Source organism: Ochotona princeps, chromosome 9, assembly GCF_030435755.1.
Source record: "Ochotona princeps isolate mOchPri1 chromosome 9, mOchPri1.hap1, whole genome shotgun sequence".
Taxonomy (NCBI): domain Eukaryota; kingdom Metazoa; phylum Chordata; class Mammalia; order Lagomorpha; family Ochotonidae; genus Ochotona; species Ochotona princeps.
The window spans coordinates 7027106-7042717 of record NC_080840.1 but is presented as its reverse complement, the minus strand read 5'-3'; the positions used below and the strand labels follow the sequence as shown (position 1 = coordinate 7042717).

Genomic DNA, 15612 nt, shown 5'->3' with positions numbered 1-15612 from the left:
GGCAGAAAGTGGCTGAGGACCAGGACCTAGAAGAGCAGCAGAGGCGCCCCCCTCTGGGCACGACAGAATTGCAGGACAGCAACTCACGCTGCTCGCCTCCCACAAGACAAAGTGCAGACAAGGAATGCAAGATGAAAAATACAATGGGTGTCAGAAAATCAGAAAAATCAGAAAAAAATGACACGGCATTTTTGACAAAATGAAAACAATTGCGTATCAAAATTTGTGAAATGTCACTCAAACATTCTTGAGAAGGAAGTTTACATAAGTGCTGAATGCCCAATGCAAGAAAAGGAGGTTTCAAACATCAGCTTCCACTTTAAGAAACTAGCAAAAGGGCAAAGTAACCTCAAATAAGCAGGAGAAAGTAAATAATGAAAATGACAACAGAAATAAATGAAAAGGAAAGCAGAAAAAAACACAGGGAAAATCAATAAGAATTAAGGCGGTTAAAAAGAAAAAGTAAACACTGGTTGACTTCTAGTGAGACTTGCGGAAAGAAGAGAGAAGACATAACTAGTGCGTATCAGGATTAGGAGAGCTGACATCTCCAGATTCTAAAGACACCAAAAGAATAACAAGCGAGTAGATAACATAAATGGCCTTAGGTCAGTAAATCAGAGAACCTGGATGAGATGGATAATCCCTTTGAAGAGGCGACCAAACCCCATTCACGGAGCTATCATGTGCCCCGCTCTGTATCTGTTGAAGTAACTGCACAGGTGGCTAAACCTTCCCACCGAACAAACTGGTATGGGTATTGCTGCTGTTGAAATCAACTGAACATAGAAGGACCATTTATATCACTTCATGTATGCAAACTCTTCTAGAAAACCAGAGACGGTAGCAAGAAGCAGGAGGCCATTGGCTAGGGGAACACAGGGCAGGCGCACGCACACAGCTCCCCTGCACCAAGGCACTCTACCGTAGTCTCCCATGGGGGAGATGGACACCTTTATGGGCTCATTTCCAAGCCCTGACTTCATCTCGGGGCCTCAGCGACTTCACCCACTAAGTATGAGTGACAGCGATTCCCCTGGCTTGAAAAGTTTGCAGGCCATGCAAGTAAAGCAAGCTACCCGGGCCTGGCACCAGCGAACCCCCACTCACAGCAGCAGTTGCTGCTTGCTCAGTCTACCACTTGACCTCTGAAACAAGCCATGACAGTCAGCTGGTTTCCTCTTTTCACATACGTCTCAACTCTTTGTGTGACCCACAATACTTGGGTGATCGGATTTCCACCTACCTTTCTCTCAGGCCTTCCTTCTCTTCTCCCTGTACCCCGACTATATATCTGCTACAAATGGGGCCTTTCTGGGCTGCCATGGGCCTCCCCAATTCCTTGCTTGGGAGAAGCCACCAGCTGCCCTCCAGCTAAGCTCAGGGTGTGGGCAGCCCTGTAGGCGGTGCACAGGGGTCTGCCTTCTCAGCAGCTAGGGGGTCAGCCCACCTCTGCCTGGTTCACCAGTCAGTGCCTGACTTGGGTTCTCAACTCGTAAGCCAGTAACCCAACAAAGAGGGTAGAAATGAGAGAAACACCAGGGCAAAGGATGACCCAGAAGGAGAGGAAGAAATGATTCGTGAGCATAGAAGGTCTTGGAACCAGTCCTTGGAGGAAACATTAGAGATGGTCGAGGAGTGGGGCGTCAATGTGTCCACGTCACTCCCTCCACCGTGGGCTACCCGGCTGCCCTGGCCAAAACACACACACACACTTAAACTGCCAAACTGCCGTCTGTGGAGATAAAACTTGTTGCCCACAACAGAATGATTCCTCCCCAGTCCCTTGAGGCCTCAATATATTTCTGAGCAGATATTTCTACCACACATACCATGTATTAAAAAACAATACTACCTTTGCCTTCATTTCCCAGATATGCAAGCTGAGCCCGAAGTACTAACTGCTGCAAGTCACACCACCAGGCCACACTGCCCCCACTCCCAGGATGGTGACTAGCCCACAACCACACAGGGCGACTGCCTGGAAACCCAAGGTATCCGGCCCAAAGCCCAGGCTCCTGCCACTACGCCCTTCCTTCAAGTCCAGGGTCCTCACCCCCGTCCATTTTACAGGGGAGGCTACAGGGATCCTCCAGTCAATGAAGCACCAACACTGCCAGGGCAGGAGTGGGGACCTGGGTGCCGGAGGGAAGTGGCCGTGGAGGTCCGAGGCTGGCGGCATCGGTTTCCTGTGAAAGAGGTCGGGAGGCAAGAACAGTGCTTACTCCGGCCCATGGCGCCGCTCAGGCTCGCGGGTCGGGAAGACCAGACCCTGGAGAGCCGGGGACTCCCTTCACGCTTCACAACGCGCCGCCGTGCCTGTGGTCGTCATGGCAACCGGACTCTACGGTGGCCGAGCAGGTCAGGAAAGGCTGAACGCCGGAGGAGAGGTGACTTCGCGCGATCCCTCCAGATCCAGCCTCCAGACTTAACTAAAAATCTCAGGGCTCTCTGATTTGCGGATGGGAGCCATCTCCTAGGCATTTGCCTCTCAGCCTACCCGCGCTGTCTACTTTTCGTATTTTATTTAAAACTTTCCAAGCAAGACCTGGATTTCACCCGCTCTCTGTTCGTTAGCCTCTGTGCCCAAGTCTGTGAGATGAGGAATTGCAGTAGCTCTGAATGATCGCGGTGCAGCTGGAATCAGGTAGTATGAGTGAATGAGGGGTACGTTTTATAAACAGAATAAAGTTAAGATGTTACTCTTCTGTTTTCATCTCTTTGAAGTCATTACTCAACACCGAATTCCTTCTCACAGAGTTCCAGAAGAAAATAAAAATAGATAAAAAACAAACCCAGCTGAGACCCCTTCCCCCAATGTTGCTGGGAGGGACAGGGTGTGTGCCCCTGCAGTCCTGGGTAGTTCTCCCCTCCGTTCCCCAAGGTTCCTCTGCATCCTGCACACCTCACCCCTGCGCCAGCAGGGCAGGAGGGAGCCACATGGGTGCTCACCCTCTACTGTCCAGAAGGGCCCCTGGAATGCATGCATGCCTCTGCAGTTATTTTCCTGTGTGCTATTATTGCAAAAATAATGACTCTCAAGCCTGTTTGCAAAAAAAGAAAGAAAGAAAGAAAGAAAGAAAGAAAGAAAGAAAGAAAGAAAGAAAGAAAGAAAGCCTCTCTGCAGTGCTCAGCTTCTCCACTTGTCAAACGGGCTACTATAGCTTGGTTGTTTTTATTCCCATCGGAATTCCGGCAGAAACAGCACAGCAAGGTTGAGCTATGTGGCCTTTAGCAGGTACCTGGGTCATGAGGGTGTTTACTATCCTTCCCCCCTGCCCCTCTGCGCCTCTGCCTTGAGAAGGCCCAGCATGCCTCCCTCCACCATTATGACCACAGGGAGCCATCTTGGAACGGGAGACCTGGCTCCCAACAAACATGAACCTGCTAGCACCTTGCACTCCCAGAGTCCACAACTGTGAGAAACATAGTTCTGCTCTTTATAAATTACTCAATCTTAGGTATTTTGCTATGGCAGCAAAAAGAATCTATGAGGGGTCCTGGGTGCTTCCTGTTAGCTTCAGAAGGACTGAAAAAGCTTATTTTATTCATAAATAGGAAAACCATGGAGCTGTCGTTCTCCATGGTAGAACACTCTAGAATCTGCTCAAGCCTTCTGTGCTTGACACTGCCCACATACTTGGAAACTGCTGTCTCAGGCAGTTCTCACAGCAATCCTCAGAAATAGGTCATGTCATCGTCAATGCAAATCAGGAAGCCAGAGCCCTGTGCTACCAGAATAAAAATCTTGTTCCCAAACCTTAATTCTCTACCACACCATTTTTGAGCCTAAGAGCTAGTTGAAGGCAGGGACGGGGTTGGTTTTTGTCTGTGTTTTTCTTCCTCCTGATTCACTCAGCACCTTTGCTGACAGGTGCTAGGAGCCTGTAAGTACTTGCTCAGTGACTGAATGAATGAGGTGGTGATCCAGCCATCCTCAATGGGAGAATCACCATCATGTGACTTCAGTGGAGCCAACATGGATTATCTTTGTCAAAAAGGGAGTATGTTAGTCTGTTCTTTGTTGCAGACTTTGTAAATAAAAGTGCCTTATTTAGTGCTGGACTCTGGGGATTGGATCAGGAGTCTGCATCTGCTGAGGCCCTTGTCTGGTGTCACAACAGAGCAGATTGCATCACAAGGCCAGATGATGTACAAAGGAGGATTGTGTGAGAAGGGAGGAAGTAAAAGGAGAGCCGAGAAACACAAACTTGCTTCGTAATAGCCTGCTGTTTTGGTAAGGAACTCAGTCCCCTGGCATCTAACACACCCCCATGAAATATGAATTAATTCCTGCCACGGGAGATGTCCCTGCTATCTCTGCATTGACTGCTGTGGACCACTTGCTAATAGTTCTACCATCTTTCAGTTCTGTGACATTGGGAAGCACAGCACTTCTGACACTGCATCTTTGTAGGACAAATTGTATCTGGCCACAGTAGGGATCTAGCAGGCTCCCCAAGCAGGGTATCTCATTCTTCTTGTCATTTGATAGCTCCTCCCTTGGGACTTTTTTTTTTATCAAAGTCTAAGAAACTAGCTGTTTCTGGGGTCAGGGTGTTGATAAATTGCCCTGTCCATCTAGAGGAGCACAGCAAAGCCTTGGATAATGGAATGGGGAATCTAGTGAATGTAATTTGTCCTGGGCTGAGCTATGTCCTTGCTGAATCCAACATCACCATCACTGCATTTCCTTAACCCAGAGAGCCCATGATGTATGCAGAACATAAGTACAATGTTCTGCAATGGTTATAGTACACTGACAGGAAGCAAAATTGGGCAATAAATCATACTGTTATGGTTCCAAGTCAAGTTCATTTCACTCTAAGTGGATGAAATAATTTGAAGTAGAATGATGTGCACATGTGCAAATCATTTTTCCAAATAGATTCATTTCTTTGGCTGCTGAAAGCATAACAAAATGAAAGGAACTTCCTGGGAAACTGCTCCTGCATTTTGTGTTTCAACATGGAAGAATTAAATCCAGAATAAGTAGGAGTTCCAATAATAACAACAAAATAGTCTTCCTACTTCTTTTTTGCTGGATTAATTCCAGGAACATTGACTTAGAAAGCTATCTGGTTCACTTTGTTTCTACTGTTATGCATAATTTAGCATGGTTTATGGTACGGTTACAATTCCATTGTGATTTGTGTTAATTTACCTCCCCAAAGTTTTTTTGTTGCAGCTGTATTGCAAGTAAATCAATCTCCTGTTTCGTAGCATCTCAACAGTTTCAAGCCCTTCCTAGTCCTTCTTTGCTCTCCCCCGCCCACCCTGTGTCAACTATTTCCTTTTTTCTTTCATCTTTAGATATTTGCCAGTGTCTTCCATACACCAAGCACTTTGAGAAATAATCTACACAACACATGTAAAAATCATAGCAGACTACTTGACAGGGAGAAAATACCCAGGATTGGTTAAATAGTCCTCCTTTGATGATTAAAAAAAAAAGTACCCTCCTTAGACAGGGATCGTAAGATATAAGTGTTGTTTTTCACACTATTCGGATAAAGAAACTCAGGCCACTTTGCATCAGTGCAATGAAAAAGACTCAACAAATGGCCAAGTAGTCCAACAAATCCCCACATCTTCCACTTACTGACTTCTGCCTCATGGACTTCTGAGACGCAGCATAAAGGTCTGACTACTCCGAGGTACCATGTTGGTGAATCCAAGATTATATGCCCCGTCTAGCCAGAGTTCAACCTTCCAGCCCTCCCTGCCCAGTCCCAGAAAGATGCTGTCTTGTTCTAACAGTTGAATATTACCAAATGACTCTGTCAATGCCACACAGAATAGAGCAATCACAAGCTGAACCATGCCAGACTTCCTGACGAAAATCATAACATTCCCTCAAGATATTTGTTTTTAATTTGTGGCTATTTAATGATGCAGTAAAAACATGGCTTAAGTATTGGAAATAACTGATTAGGAAGTGGACTGGCCCTTTCTACTACCTCGTCTGATGGGATAGGCCATTTTCTGTAGGATTTTCAGTTCCTCAATTAGGTAGGAAGCTAGGTTCAGTGATTTCTAAGGTTTTTTTTTTTTTTTTCAGAAACCCAAGTTTTCTATACCAATCTGAATATGTGAGGTTGAAACAGGTATCGATAACTGAACTAAAGGGCATTATGGTAATCAGATCAATGATTATCTATGTAGACCTAGAGAAAGAACACTCTTTGACAATGTTTGATATTGAAGAGAGAATACATTGGCCCAGCCCATAGGAAATTCGACAAAAGAAGAATTTGAAAATCAGTGATTCGAAGTCTTCCACCCCTCAGACCCTCCGAGCAACAGAGAGCTGTCTTTCACATACAGCATGAACCACTGGGGTGGTCTCCAGGGCTCCCTCTCAGTCCGGAATTCCATAACTCTGGATTCTCTTCCTGCTTAAAAAGTTATCATAAAATATTAGAGTATGTATTAAATCCCATTAACTGAAATTAAACCCAATGCTATCAAAGCCCATCATTACTCATCTATTTTAACCCTCCCATCACCTCCCCATAGTACCTCAGGGAAATTGGATTAATGTCCAATTAATCATTGCAGTCAGTACACAATCTCACTAGTGGCAACTCTCAAATGCACTAAGAGTCCAGAAAATAGATAAAACCTCATGTTCCATGAGGCCAGCCAGTTTTGAATGGGTGCCTGGCATTCTCTCTAGCCTTCTGGCCTTCTGATCCATTCCTCTCATGGAACATTGTCCTGGCCTTCTTCACTGTCTCCATGCTCATGCATCCATTGCATGCACCCCTTCCAACCCCAATGGGAGAATACGTCTTGCATGTTTCTGTGTAGAAGGTCCTAACAGAGAAAAGAATGTTGCTCAGATTGATCATCTAAAATTGTGTGACTTTGGGAGTGGATGACTGCTTTGTTGCCCAGCAATGATCTCCCAAGTCTTATGGGGGAGCAAATCCAGGTATCAGTTTTCAGCTTTTGCCCTCAGTCCTGAAACAACACACTATGGGACACATGACCTAAGTCCATTATGTGGGCCCTCTCTTGATGAAACTACACACAATGGGCTTGGGGTAGGGCACCCCTGTTGTGTCCTGACTGCACCATTCTATCTGGAGGTTGCTGGCTGGGTTTCCAGCTTTATGGCTCTCCAGAGATCCAACCCATTGCAAATCTTCATATTCCCACTTGAAACTGTGAAGAGCAACTGTGAAGTCTTAGAGAACATTTTCTCCATCTAGAATTTCCTTCATTACTGACACCATCTGCAATTTCAGAGATGTCTCAACAATTCACTACAATGATATGTGGAGTGTAAAAGCTGTTATTCTCACCAAAAAAGGGTATTACAGGAAAAGATACAGATTAAAATCACCCAGAGGAGGACATATGCAGGATAGAGACCAGAATCTTTGGTGTTTTTCTCCTCATGAACCCGACACAATACTCTTGGAATGATATTGCTTGATCAAACATGTGAGGTACTGCCATCCAGCAAACCTCACCTGAGCTTTAGTGTTCAGGTTTATCTTTAGTACTTCATCCTGTAGGAATAAATGATTGTTTGATTGCCAATGTAGTTAATTTCACTCTCTAGGTCAACTGACACCTTGTGATCCAGAACACCTTCCCTCATAACATTATTAGCCTTTCTGGCCTGGAAAGAGTCCACCCCAAGACTACCTGAGAATGGTTGACACCTGCCTCGAATCACATGTTAGACCAAGCACTGAGCCCCAAGGTCTCCCAGAGAAGTGAGCACTCCAGGAATTATCTCCTAGAATCTGCAGACAATGCCAGTACTTCTCTATAGCCAAGACCAAACGGAATAATCAAGTAGTTTCAGTCCTTTTGGTTCTCTTTGCAGGCTCATTTTCATTTCAACTAACATTTTGGGACCTTCTGGTTCTAAGAGACATCCTACCTATTGGAGGAGAGGGGAGGAGAGGGGAGGAGAGGGGAGGAGAGGGGAGGAGAGGGGAGGAGAGGGGAGGAGAGGGGAGGAGAGGGGAGGAGCAGGACCAATTCTGTCATTGTGTAAAATTGTACCACAAACACCTGCATGCACAAAATAAAGGCACTATTGATTTGAGAAAGATGATGAAGATGGTTAAGATTTTTCCATGGTTAGTATATTTGCTTCAAGTTTAGAAGGTTTATTTTTTTCTAAACTTTCTAGAACTTTCTAGAAGACAAGCATAACAAGTGCTGAAGGTCTAAAAAAATTATAAAAAACAAATCTAAAAAATATTTTCACTAATTTAATTTTCTTTGAGAAAGAGTAAACAATACTATTCAGTGTTAGCATATCAACACATGGGACTAACTCATAGGAAACCTGGTGTTCCCAAGACGATTACTTGAAAACTACTGGGTACAACTAATTGCAGGTAAGAATAGGAGTAAAAGAAATCAACAAAATTTAAAAATGTCTCTGAGAACATTAATTCTTCCAAATATAATCTTTAAGGCGGCTTGAAATGAGACTCCTGGGTAAATTGCAAGAAACTGCTAATTTCACTAATGATAATAAGTTTATTTTAATTGCTAATATATTCTGAATTACTCTAATCCTAAAATGTTTACTTCCCTGTCAGTCATGTTATTTGATATCTGTTCTTTGTGAAATGACTTTGTCATATCAATCAAGTCTGCTGGCGGCCATAGAATATGATGTCACCTTCCTTGGCATACAGCTCTGTTGGGCACCATTTGTCCCAAAAGCAGAGAAAGACCTCACTCACCAAACCTTCTCATGCTTCAACTAGGGTTGTGTTAAGGTCTTCAGAGGAAGACCGTGGAGAAATACATCATTTTCAATCCATCAAAGTATGTATTGTCCACACATGTATGTTAGTGCTAACCTTGATCACCTGCTAGAGATGCATTTGTTGATTGCTTCACTCCTCCCTCCCGGCCCCCTTGCCAACCTGCAGTCTTTGGAATAGAAGAATCCACAGAGCACACCCCTTAAGGATGGTGAGCTATGTTCCACCCGTGAGACTGAGGAGTGTTTACATAGATCACTTGGTTTTCTGTGCAGGAGTCTAGTCCTCTCTGTTAACTTACGCAGTCAACTAATTAATTCCACTACTAAGAATTCATGAATATTTATGGAGTTAAACTCCAGTGTTATTTCATTTCGTTACTTTCAGTTCGTTCCTTTGTCATGGTGATGTGCTTCCATGATCATGTCTTATTTCCCCTTCAGCATTTTCTTAACCAGTGACATTGCAAGATGCCTTGGCATCACCCCATGTGCTTGCACTGCCAGTTCTAGAACTAGTCACTCTCCATGAAACCCTGCTTTCTTTATTGCAGGATGACACCAGACACCCAGATGTGTTTGAGGGAGGTCCCTGTGATTGGGGAACAGTGTTAAAGAGTGAGTTGCTCTGGACAAGATGGCAGAGCGGGACCATGTGGGAGATGCAGCACCCGATAGTCCATAGCAAGGCAAGGCCAATTTTGGGTGAAGTGGGAGAATGATACAGTTTGGTCTACCTTTCTTTGGAAATTCATCTGCAGGACTGAATGCACTCTGTCCGGTCATCAGCAATTGGTACTGATGACAGATTTATATCCAGAAGGAAGCAGAGTGGCATTAAGACAGATACAACTCAACCAAGCAATAGTTCTGATGCCAGATATCAACACACCCCAGTCACCACACAGCCAAAGCACAGCTTTGCCACCAGTGCCCTCAAGGGCTCGCAAATCCTAGTGCTCACCTCCCCAGCTGGCACTAGCTACGTATCAAGGACATGAAGATGCTCTTGATGGAAATGGTCACTGTTCAGCAGCTGGCAGTCGGAAGAAAGACTTGGGCTATGGGCTGAAAGCTGTGTAGGGAAGTAGAGACCAAAGGCCACTTCGATTTTAGTAAGTCTCTATGATACCCTGATAGAGGTGGAAACAGCTACTGATAGGCCCCTCCACTTTAGAGCCCATTATTCCGATCTCACTGTCTCCTTGCCTCACTCATGTGACTATGACCCTCTGAGTTGCATGGCCTCAGAAGCATGTAGGGGCTGACAGTGGAAAGGAAAGAGTGGGGCCCAGCATGAGCCTAGTGGCTAAATTCTTGCCTTGCATCTGCCAGGATTCCATATGAACCTCGGTTCAAGTCCTGGCTGTTCTACTTCTCATCCAGTTCCCGGCTTGTCGCCTGGGAAAGCCACAAGAGACCCAGAGGAGGCTCTTGACTCTTGGGTTCAGATCCAGCCGTTACAGCCACTTGGGGAGTGAATCAGTGGACAAAAGATTTTTTTCTCTGCCTCTGCTCTTTGTTTATCTGCCTTTCCAGTAAAAATAAATAAATCTTTAAAAAGAAAAAAAGGAAAGAAGTGAGAGAGAGAGGACTCCCTGATACACTGTGTGAACTGAGGTTAAAATTATGTCCAGGTTCCCTTTGATGAAGTTCCCTTCATGCTAATCTTTATGGTTTCTATCTTGGGTGAGGAGTGCCATGACATTGGACCAATGTGACAGCTGATAGCATTGCACTTACAGTTGGTCATAGCAGGGAGCTGGCCCTGTCATCTGGAGGAGTTTTCCAGCTCCAGCAGGGCAGTGGCCACATGACTGACCCCAGATGGCGACTGGCTCAACGTCCGAAACTTTTCTCTCCTGGTAGCCTGTTTTCCCTATCTTGTCAACCTCCCCATCGTGTCCGTGTCCTTGGAAAACCAGCAACTTGCTGGCAGTGGCTCTTCTTAACTATAGGATGATGGATAATTTCGCCTCCTTCACTTATTTGAAGTTTCTCTTTTTTATTTAAATAAAATGATGGTGAGTCACTTTCGAAATAAAAAGAAACAAGTTAAAGAAGTTATTTTTAAAGGCTCTCCTTTTTGATGCCATTATGTAGGCTGGTTTTCTCTTGATCTTCTCTGTGCTAATAAAGTGCTACCATCCGTCTGCACTACCCCCAGCACTTCAGAGAGGGCTGCAAGGGATGACATCACATTTGGAGATGAAGAAAGGGGTTCAAAAAAGCTGTTAAATCCAATAACACAAAACTGCAAATGGCAAACAAAAACAAAAACAAAAACAAAAACAAAAAAAAAACTACAATAGCACAAAGCTACAAATGCAGGGCAGCCAGAAATCTATGTCTTTGTCCGCAATTCTGTCTGAGTCTGCATCCATCTGCCTTCAAAATCACTGGCTTTCTTCATCTCTGCCTTATGTTAAATACTGGAGGAAACATTTTTCCAGTTAGATTAACACAGCCCTGGCCAAAACTCAGTCAATTACTGTCTCTCCATTCTGTCATCTGTCATCTCACTACTAACCAAAAGTTTTCCATGACCCCGAAAGTCAGAAATACTACGAGTACTAATACACCACTAGTACTAAGTCAGAAATACTACGAGTACTAATATACCACTAGTACTAAGTAGTACAGTGATAATAACAACAGTGATGCTGACATGATGGAAGCTCCCGCATTGAAAGAAGTCATTGTGCATCTGTATTGTGGTCCATGTTAAGCACTTATTCTTGAGTGGATTATTTTAATTCTCATAAAATGCTGTGCATCAGGTAATATTGTCATCCCATTTTAAAGGCTAGAAAATTAAAGCTTCGAAAGTTTAGCTGTCTTATCCAAGTGATGCAGCACTGATGTAGGTCACAGCCCAGCTGAGCACTGGTGGGATTCCACAGGAAGAGTGTCTCAGGCTGGTTTCAGGATTGTTGACTGAGAGTCAAGCATCTGGCTTAGCTTGGGACACAGTTTGGGATGCCTGCATGCCACATTGGAATGCTTGCATTTGATCTTAGCTTCCTGCCAAATTCCCCGCCTCCTGCTAAGGCTTGCTCTGGGAGGCAGGAAACCATGGCCCCAGTGGCTGGGTCCCTGGCACTCAGCTTTGGAGTGCCACAGCTGCTGTTTGCTGGGTCCCTGGCACCCAGCTTTGGAGTGCCACAGCTGCTGTTTGCTGGGTCCCTGGCACCCAGCTTTGGAGTGCCACAGCTGCTGTTGTTACAAGCATTTGAGGAATGAACCAACACATGGGGAATTCTCTCTCTCTCTCTCTCTCTCTCTCTCTCTCTCTCTCTCTCTCTCTCTCTTCCTCCCTCTCTCCCAATCAAATAAACTAAAAAAAAAAAGTGTGTGTGTGTGTGTGTGTGTGTGTGTGTGTGTGTGACTGAGCAGAAGAAACAGGGCATTGGGGAAGGTGCAAGATTATAAAATGGTCTTTGATTTTTTTTCCTTTCACTGTGAAAAGAAAAAAAAAAAACTAAAGACAACAGAAGAAAACGGAAGTGCTGACGCTGTTTCTTTTCTCTTCCCTATAGCAGATCACTCTCAGTCTGAACTTGAGCTACATCCACACAAAGGTAGGAGGTTTCAATCCAGCTTGAGCTGGAGGAGGAGAGTCCTTTCTCTCCACAACGCAAATGCAACATGTCATTTGGGTCGAAAATGTGAGTCTTAATACACCAGCCTGTATTTCTCCATTCATGTTATTTTCTTTGTTTTTAATTCCCTTTAAGGCTAAAAAAATGGAAAGAAAATTATACAAATAATTACTAAGTTGCTCCTACCCCTTAGGCCCCCCAACTAGCTCCCTAGCAGGTGTAGCTTGCAGCTGTAGCAGACTTCACCCAGCATGGCACAGATGGAGGCAATGCAGCCAGCACAGTGGGCTCTATTTTTTTCTTTTTTTACAAAAAAAATACACCATCAAACCTCATCAAGGCCTGCATTGAGGCGAAGTGTGCCAAATTGGCAGGTGTCTGCTGTGTCATGTGAGCAATAGTGGGATTCCTTTTAGAAGTGGTGATTGGCAGCCCCTGTGGCACAGAGAGATGGTTTTGAACTGCAGTGTCTTGGAGTAGCTAGAAGAGGCCTGTGCTTGGAGCATTGTTGTCTGAGTGTAGGGCTGAGCAGATTGGGGTAGATTGCTCAGGAATCTAGGCTAGACAAAGCCCATCTGCATCTTTTATACATTCAGAGTCAGGGCAAGGCTTGCTTCCTCTCTGAGATCTGTCTCATCCTTAAAGCGGGCATGGGTGTGACAGAGCTCATCATATTTGTGCGCTCCCCAACTTTCCCTTTCGATGATGGAACTCATCCTAGAAGGGGAGGAACATGTCACACCCAAGCCTCTGGTAATTAAGAGAGAGCACACTGGATATGTTACTAAGCCACCGATGATTGAAAGTAGGGTTTCAAGGTCAAGAAGAGTTGGCTGGATCCTTCAGATCATACACGGATTGCCTGTTGGGACAGCTGACAAAGAATAACCCTGGCTAGGACAACAGTGAGGGTTACAGGTGAGGTAGATACAGCTCCTGGGGCATAGGTGATGTTACATTAAAAAGGAAAGCTCTTTGAGGAGCAGTGCTGACATAAACCTCCACGGAGATCTCTAGGTGACCCTCGCAGGGCAGTCAATATCTTTATTCTGTTGCGTCTCATTCATCCCAACTCACTGAGGAACCATATTTGAGGAACTGTAGATCAAAAAATAAAGGTCATGGCTGTCCATCAAAGATGGTTGTTCTCATTTAATCATTTGGATCATGTAAAACTCCCCTGGGTTAGTGTTTGGGGCAAGAGTGAGTCAGTGTTTGATCTTCAAGGCAGCACACCTCGCTCACTTATGCCCTTCCTGACAGTGGTCTCTAGCCATGAGAAGAGAGGCCAGATGCTCCCTTTCTGCTGCTCACACGTACATACACACACCTCCAGTGTTGGCAGTCTCTGTTCTTAGGGCATCCAACTTACTGGATGAGACCCATTCATTCCATGGAAACTCTATTGAAAACCATCCAGTTGCAAATGCTAATCATATCTACAAAAGATCTTCATGGCAACATCCAGACTACTGTTTGATCAAATAACTGGGTGCCATAGCCTGGACTAGTTGACACAGAAAATCAAGCAATCCATCTGCCTGCAGGTGTTCTTGAAGGATGTAATAGAACATATGGTGTGAAATTACCAGAATCAAGCACAGGACAGGTTCTTCAACGATTCCATTTCTGATAACAGTTTGCTTTGCTCTATTTTTTTTCCCTCTCTTCCTATTGTTGCTTCTTAGCATGTCTTTTTTTATGTCTTAGAGAAGACAATAAGATGTCTTCTCTTGAGAAGAGAACAGAGGACTACAATTTTTAGTCAGAACTCAGAAGAGGAAGTCATCAGAATTCATGAAAAATTTGACTCTGTAAATGTTTTTAAATCAATGCAATAGGAGGAGGGAGGGATTCTGGAGTGTCTTTGACACCTGTAATCACTTGATCTGCTGGTTCTCTCTGTTGTGACACTGGCTCCATGAGAACATTATCATGTTCCTTTCACTTAAAAAAAGGAAGGTTGGGAGAAAGAAAAGAAGGGAGGAAGATGGAATGAAGGGAAATATCATTATATTCTTAAAATTGTAACTATAAAGTACATGGAATTTCTTCTCTTGGTAATAATATCACGTTAGCATTCACTTTAAAAGATGAATGCCCTTTCGATACTATTTTTACTACATCACAGGGGGTTTGATATTTTTGTTTTTATTTTCATTCATTCAAAAAAAGGTTTTGTTGTTTTCATATTAGTTTCCCCCATGACTCATAGGTCACACATTAGCATAGATTGCATCAGGAAGGTCTGATTTTCTTTTTCATTTCTTCTGCGACACATTGGTCATTTAATAGCATGCTATTTAGCTTCATGTTGTTGTAAAATTTTTCTGTTTTTCTCTCTGTTGTCGATTTTGTTCTATGGCTTTGCACTTACGAGAATGCATTGTAACTGTGTAGTAGCATCTATCACATACAGATGTGAAAATACACTGCAAATCACAGATGGACTCCCAATGAAGCTGTTGAATATTTCTTGACAATAAGATTCTGGATTCTCTGCCATTTTCCATGACTACAATGTCAGGATACACTTAGATAGCAGAATGATGGACTTATGACTGATTGTGAAGGATTATGCTATTGTTATTACATGGGGGAATTAGTGGAGGCGTGGAGGTTTGGGGAGGGAGGAACGGAAACTGTAACATGGAATAAATAAATAAATATGAATGCCTGAGTAATCAAATGCTGCATGTTTTCCTGTACAGAAACATCCCAACAAATAAATGAAGGAGACATGGTAAAACTGGAATACCATGGATTTCAATTCTAACGAACCAAAGATCCACATATTAAACCAAAATGGCTGTTGACAGCACAAAATACGCAAAGTCCCTGGTGATGAACAATGTGACACTGGCCTTAAAGTAACTGTCCAGCAAAAAGTCAACACCAAGAATGAGTAAGTCTCTATACTAAGTAGTTTGCTGTAGTAGGAAGTTAAGAAGACTAAGGGAAACACTAAACTTTAACACAGAATTGTAGACAGCAAAATTTCAATTGAAAAGACAAATGCCTCAATGCCTACAAGATACACACAAAGGTTGGATAGGGATGGAAGTTGGAGGGAGAATTCATGCTTACAATGAGACCTCTAAGGAATATTCTGAAGAAACCAACAAAGCAAGGCAGAGAATTAGGAATGTACCAAAGAAGAACACAAACGATGAGCAGAAAGATCAGAACCTTGTTTATTCAGAGTGGGATGAGGGTTAGGTTCAGAGCTTGAACCAGAACACTTGAAGGGTTCCTGGTGAAGCGAGA

General features: G+C 43.9%; 2 protein-coding genes across 3 annotated transcripts in view; both read right to left on the bottom strand.

Moving 5' to 3' along the window:
• DNAAF11 (dynein axonemal assembly factor 11) overlaps positions 1–2312 on the bottom strand; it is an 86438-nt gene extending 84126 nt beyond the window's left edge. For both annotated transcript variants that reach the window (XM_004580733.4, XM_058668468.1), the window contains exon 1: positions 2226–2312. In XM_004580733.4, coding sequence (XP_004580790.2) covers positions 2226–2235 — 10 coding nt within the window. In that variant the 5' untranslated portion in view covers positions 2236–2312. The remainder of the gene's footprint in view (positions 1–2225) is intronic.
• Positions 1–15612, bottom strand: part of TMEM71 (transmembrane protein 71) — a 192513-nt gene that overhangs the window by 133929 nt on the left and 42972 nt on the right. The gene's annotated exons all lie outside the window — the stretch shown is intronic.